Raw genomic sequence first — 7,171 nt, 5'->3', positions numbered from 1 at the left:
TTCCTTCCTTCCTTCCTTCCTTCCTTCCTTCCTTCCTTCCTTCCTTCCTTCCTTCCTTCTTTCCTTCCTTCCCTTCCTTCCTTCTTTCTTCCCTTTTTTTTTTCCAATCCTGGGGCTTGAACATAGGGTCTGGGCATTGTCCTTAGGCTTTTTTTGCTCAAGGTCAGCACTCTACCACTTGAGCTTAGAGCTACTTCCAACCTTTTCTGTTTATGTGACACTAAGGAATCAAGCCCAGGGCTTCATGCATGCTAAGCAAACACTCTACCACTAAGCCACCTTCCCAGACCAGAAATTATGACTTTCAAAACTGCCATCTTACTTGAAAAACAAGCACTTTGAAGGACCACCATCTAGTCTTATTTTATGGATCTAAATGCTTGTCACTGTCTACTGCCCACAACGACATCCTTTCCTTCTTACTATCTATGCATAAGTAGAATAAGTAACATAAAAGTATACAGTTGGGCTGGGAAGGTAGCTCAATGGTAGAGCACTTGCCTTGCATGCATGAGGCCCTGGGTTCAATTCCTCAGCACCACATAAGCAGAAAGAAAAAAGCTGGAAGTGGCGGTATGGCTCAAGAGGTACAGCGCTAGCCTTGAGCTGAAGAGCTGAAGGACAGCGCCCAAGCCCAGAGTTCAGAGCCCCCCGACCGGACCCCCCCGCAAAAAAAGTATACAGTATATGAAGGGATATAAGAGACTTTCTTCTCATTTGCGTATAGCTTTTTATTAGGTGTTTCTTCCCTAGTAACCATTACATAACTACAGGTATTAAAAATTGGCCCTGGATCTATAAAAATAAAGGCAAATATATGCTTAATTTCTAAGCAACCCAAGCTCATTGTTTTGATACCATTACCAAAACATATGATTCTAGATTATGTTAGAAATTCCTTTCCTAGCTGAGTACCGGTAGCCCATGTCTATAATAGTAGTTACTCAGGTGGCTGGGACCTAAAGGATCAAGGTTCAAAGTCAGTCCAGGAAGAAAAATATATAAGACTCTCTCTCCAAAATAATTAGCGAAAAGCCAGACTGTGAGGACCTGAGTTCAAACCTCAGAACTACCACCCCCCAAAATCATTTCCTAACTGGGCACTGATGGCTCACACCTGTAATCCTAGCTACTCAGGAGGCTGAGATCTGAGGATTGTGGTTCACAGCCAGCCTGGACAGGAAAGTCTCATCTCCAATTAACCACCAGAAAACTGGAAGTGGAGCTTGGGCTCAAGTGGGAGATCACTGGCCTTGAGCTGAAGAGCTCAGGGACAGCACCCAGGCCCAGAGGTCAAGCCCCACCACCGACAAAACAACAAAAATTCATTTCCTAACTTCCTGCTGATATTCATTCCAAATCCAAGATTGGGTTAGTTTATAACATTTTCTCTCTGAAAACTTTACTTCGTTTTTTTGTTTTGAATAATCTTCAGACTTTTAGAACAATAATCTGTAATGCTCAAAAGGATACAGACTGAAGTCATCCAGAGCATTTCTCTCAGTTTATCTGTACAAGGATACTGTGTTTATTATTCAGCTTACTTCTGCTTCCTAAATGATACAATATTTAAAAGCCTCTCCATGCTGCAATTTACCTAAATTTGGGGCTATCATGTGGTAGACACTTAACAACATTAGTAAATATTAGAGAACTGAATAACAAATTAATGACAAGCTATGAAACACAGGATCCAGTGTGTTTTTCTATATGAAAAGAGGTTAAGATCTCGAGGCTGTGAATCTCAGTACCTATAACTGCTTCTCCTACCCTTGTACTGTAAACACGGAATGTCAGAGAAAATGAAGCCCTAAGATAAACATACGTATTTTCCTGGATCAAGATTTACATTGTTACTTTAGGAAAACACACACACACACACACACACACACACACACACACGCACTCATAAAATAACATCAATCATATAGTAGATTTTGAGAGCTTGCATCAATTTCAAAGATAAAATATGGATCTAGAAGGATCTCTGGGGTGGATCATAGATTTTCTTAGAACCTCCCTGGGGTGTAAATGCCCATGCTTTTGCTCCTAGAATCTTCAGGCTCATAAATGACAGCACTGTAGAAGCACATAAGGACAAAGAAAAACCAAAGTTCCCATGGCTCTAAGCAACTTGGAGCTTAAATATGACTCCCTTTCCCCTTATCATTTGGAAGGAGAGACAACTACCATTCCACATCATCTTCAACTCTTCTCACCTTCTCTTTTTCCTCTTTGCAGATCAGTCTCTGCACTCTCAGATTCCCTTTTCCATATGTCAAACAAGACCTTCAACTAACTCATCTTTTGCTGCCCTAGACTGATTCTTCAATCTGGGGTATATATTCTCAGCAAAGCTAACATTTAACTAGGATTCACCATCACAGCTAGAAAAGAAACAGTTTCCAGAGGCCCAACTTTCAAATGCACTATCAGCACTATTCTGCTGGGGCATGACTGTCATGCAAGAACATCCCTCCAGTGGTGACTGTGACTAAGAGAAGCTGCTATAACTAATTCTCCCTCCTCACAATGGTCCTCACCCCCTACATGAGTTGCACTACCTTCCTCAGATGTTTCTAAAATGTAGGAGCCAGGAATGCAAAGACCCCTAGGGCATGTACAAAAGAGTCAAAGTATCTAGTAGCTGAGTGACAATTCCTTCTGTAAGTCAGGTATTTCCCAGTTCTTTGTTTACAAAAAACAAAAAACAGCCAAGCAAGGGTGCTGGTGGCTCATTGCCTATAGTCAAAGCTACTCAGGAGGCTGAGATCTAAGGATTGAAGTTTGAAGCCAGTCTGGCAGAAAAGTCCCTGTGAGATTATTATCTTCAATTAACTCAAAAGACAGAAGTGGTGCTAAAAATGGTAGAGTGCTAGCCTTGAGCAAAAGAGCTCAGGGACAGCACCCAGACCCTGAGTTCAAGCCCCACGAACAACAACAAAAACACTAAAAAATGTTCAAGTACCAAAAAAGCCTATGGTGAAAGAAATACAAAATTCTACATTTTAATTTATATACTTTTTTTCTTGGTTAGAGAAAGAATGAAAGAGTGATCAATAATTCACTTTCAACTATAAAAATATTCTGCATTGGAACATTATCTTATATGAGGAAAAGGAAATGAAATACAAAATTTAGGATATACGGAGATATAAAATTTTAAAATGTTAAAGAATTTGCGTGTCTTAAAATAAATACTAGGAATCTCATACAGATTTCACTTGTTTTTCTGTGATATAACAATGTGATTTAGAATGTCAATATTTGATAATTAATATAAAAAGTTACATCCTTCGCAACTACTTAAACCTAAAATGAAAACTTTGGTAAATAAATAGTTTCACAGAAATTTTTATAAACTACAGAAAACAAAAACGTTGGAAAACATTGCTCTAGATCTTCAGACTCTTCCAGGATATAATAATGAGAAATAAAAATAGCTTTTCTCATCGACTCTGTTTTGACTGTGGACTGTTGGAGGGAGAGTGAAAATTTGTAGTCTTTATGTCCTTTTCTTAGTCCTGAACAAATTTGTTGCATTTGATCCTACAGACAACAATTTATAAGACTGAGGTAAGGTTGGCTGATGAGATGACTCTCATCAAATATCCCAAGGAAAGCTGCTATAGTTCCTTTCTTTGTGTTCTCCACAAGAACTCATGAGCAAATATTCATGAAGGCTCACTAATTTTGTATTTATCTTGTCATACAAAGATAAATTTCACTAATGGACATGTAAATTCAAAAAGCAACTAAGCAGCATTTCAGAAGTGGAGAAATGCAAAAAATTAAGTTCTTCAAATATTGTACAGTTAGTATTTTTAACAATAAGCACAACAAGAAATTACTGTAATGGACACATATGCATACCCTAATGCCTCCGCAACTCCAGTTATTTCTTTCGTTCTCTAATTCTTTCTCCAAACCTGTAACTTCTCTTCTCTGTTGGCTCTTTGCGCTGGAAAGCAGAAAGTCAACTAAATATGATGAAGACACCAAAAGGTAATTTGATGTCCACACTGTTCTAAAAATACTGACTTTCTGGTCCTCCATCTCTGAGAGAGAGAGAAAGGCTATATAGAGCTACTCCTCTTTAGGATGATGAGGTAGTACGGCTTGAGTAAAGGGTCAGTCTTCAAAGGCACAAAGTTGCCTGGACATCCTACTTCACCACTGACTGAGTTTTTCATTCCATTTCTCTGAATCTCAGCTCCCTCAGGTTCCCACAATAAGGTGGCTCAAGATCTAAGACAATATAGATCAAGCATGTGGAAAAAAACTGGCCCATAGTAGGTATCCAATTATCAAGTTATGAGCTTAGGATTTTAATGTGCTTCCATGATAGCTAAAAATTTATCAATAGCTTCCTCTTGGCATAATGTCAACTACTGGCATGTTGTTTAATTTCTTCCTAGTCTCTTTTAAAACAAGTGATTTGGAAAATGACTACCTTTCATGTCTAAGTATAGGGTGTGTGTGTGCAATGTGTGTATAAGTATACCCACAGAACTAAAACTGGCAAAATACACACACACACACACACACACACACACACAGAGGACAAGGACTCTACGAAACTTGAGATTCTACTGATATCATTTAAAAATATAGCAGCATTCCCTTAACCTTTTCTAAACACTAGTATGAAACATGTTTAAAAATAAGCAAAGAATCTATGATTGGTTCTTTAAAAGTCCACCCAAATTAGATTCTTAAGAAAACATGTTGTTAGATGAAGTGAGCAAATATTTAAAAATTAGATTCCTAAAAATGTAAGGATGTGGTCAGAGTGGTACTCTCACAATGCCTAAGTTAGTGCAAATAACTCTCTAAATCAACAGCAATGTATACCAAGGTTTTAAAAAGACTTGCATATGCATTCAGCAAGGTAGGAATACACTAGAACCACAATAAATAAGTATATGTACAAGAGGTTCATTATATCATAATTTACAACAGGAGACAAGGAAGCAATTTAATATTCATTAATAAAGACTGGATGTAGTTCAGCTATCCCTACAAATATACATCTACTAAAAACACAAAAAAGTATTGAAAGGATTGTTAAGTGGAATTGTTAAGAGAAAAATATATAAAGAAAAAAAGAGAAATATATATAAAGAAGTATTTAGCTGATTATGGATTTGGGTGAGCTCTGGTAATGTTCAAATAAAATAAACAAAAAAATTTTACAACAGAGAACTGGAATGACACAGAGTGATCAAAATTCTTAGCAGGGCTTGAAAGGACACAGTGTTAAAATCAGAACCCACGTCCTAATTTTAAAAAACAGAGTGGGATGAGTGAACTGCTGAATCAGGTATTTTTCATGAATGGTAGGGATGAGAAAGTGGAAAATAAAACTAAGAGTTATGTCTGAAGCTGATATTGAGCCTCTTTAAAAAACTTTCAGTCTGATGAGGCTTTTGAATGACATTTATACCACATTCATCAATGCTCTCTTGCTTAGCTAAGAAGTCTTGGCAGTATATTCAGAGATGAGAGAAGGTCTGGAAAGGTGAGGACTCAAAACATGCCAATATATACACTTTTTTCATAGTGGAAGAAGAAATGAAACACATGCACGCACACACATACACACTCAGGCCTGCAGATGCATACTTAATGCACAAAATACTTTTCCCACTCACATTCTAAGCAGACTGCCTCAACCTATCTATCTTCCTCTGGTCTCCTCAGCTACTATCATAACTTGTAGATTACTTCCAGCTCCCACCATGACCCACACTACACAAGGATAGCAAGTTGTCTGTCATCTGTCAGGAACTTTCCAGCACTTCTTTTTCACATGAGTACTTCAAATATGTAACCCAATACCACAGATAAGAAATGAAATAAAAATGTCTTTGGACAGTTACACATCTTGTGTCACACTCTTATAGCCCAGAAAACAACGAAATTACACAAGTACTTGGGACTCAAAACATCTTTCAGTTCACTGATATTTTAACTTGACCTGTGTGTGGTCACAGCTCTCTCTACCTATCTGCCTGCCTGCCTGCCTCCCTTGCCTGCAATCCTGGGGCCTGATATCCCAGAGCAGGTCAGGTTCCTTTTTGCAAACAGTCTAAAATCGTCCCAGTCCAAACCCCACTGAGGTGGTGAAAATAAAACACGATGTAAATAGCCTATTTCTTGCCACAACTCTCTAACTGAAAGGTGTCCTCTCGCTTGATCTGCACATCTGCAGATTTGTTTGTAGATGTCATACTACATAGAGCATTCAGGTTGGAGAGATGTTTGGTTTCTGTTAGTTTCAGGAATTATAGGTGTTTCTTGGTTCTGTTGCATATACATGCACATAGTGACCTATTTTTTTTTAATGTCCAGGCTGGAAATGTGCTCAGCTAATCATTAACCTTAAGCATACCATCACTTCTGCTAAAGACATTTTCTAACACATAGCCTGAAATTACTTTCAGTTGGGTTAAACAAAACAGACAAGCTGTAATAAAAGATGTCTGAGAAATATGATCCCTTTCACTGGTCACCCAGGAGCTTTTCCTCTTAAATCTGCAGCGTTAGGGGTTAGAGAGAGAGCACAGAAAACACGATGCCGTGCAGAGCACAATTATTTTCCCTAAGAAAGTTGCCGGAGATAACTCTTCAGGGTTTCCCAGGTTGAGTAATTCTTGCAGGCGGCTGGGGAGGGGCGGCTTGGGTCCGAGATCACTATCTGCAGAGGTTTCCCTCGTGTTATTTTTCAAGGGATTCTTTATTATTATTAAATTACACGCCAGGACTCCGATCTCCACCTCTGTTGGCTGCTGCTTGGAGGAGAGTCGAGAGCAACGCGCCAGGGCTGCGGCAGCCGCACCGGCCAACTCCGGGGGCCCCAGGGCCGGGGAGGGGGTGGCGGGGGGCGCGGACAGCCCACTCCCCACCGGTCCCGGCGATCCCGCCCTCCCGAGCCCCCCGCGCGCGCGCACACCCGGGCCGAGACGGAGATCGGCGCCCGCCGGTCCTGCGCCCGCCCGGGACTCACCGCTGTCCAGCCGCGCGATCTGGGGCAGCCGGTAAGTGCTGACCAGCAGGTCGAGCGGCACGGCCACCGAGCTCCACTTCACATCCTTGAGGCTGCAGCCCAGCGAGGGCGCCGGGTCCATCTTCCCCGCCTCCGCCGGGCGGTCCCGCGCTCCCCCGGCCG

At 40.5% G+C, this 7,171-nt stretch overlaps 1 protein-coding gene across 1 annotated transcript in view; it reads right to left on the bottom strand.

Moving 5' to 3' along the window:
- The window catches only part of Garem (GRB2 associated, regulator of MAPK1), a 174,409-nt gene extending 167,244 nt beyond the window's left edge, over window positions 1–7,165 (bottom strand). The window contains exon 1 of the mRNA XM_013014792.1: window positions 7,010–7,165. Within this exon, the coding sequence (XP_012870246.1) occupies window positions 7,010–7,130 (121 nt within the window). The 5' untranslated portion in view covers window positions 7,131–7,165. The remainder of the gene's footprint in view (window positions 1–7,009) is intronic.
- Window positions 7,166–7,171: the final 6 nt, after the last annotated feature.

This window comes from Dipodomys ordii, unplaced genomic scaffold (assembly GCF_000151885.1).
Source record: "Dipodomys ordii isolate 6190 unplaced genomic scaffold, Dord_2.0 Scaffold25, whole genome shotgun sequence".
Lineage (NCBI taxonomy): Eukaryota > Metazoa > Chordata > Mammalia > Rodentia > Heteromyidae > Dipodomys > Dipodomys ordii.
This window is presented reverse-complemented; position numbering and strand designations above follow the sequence as displayed.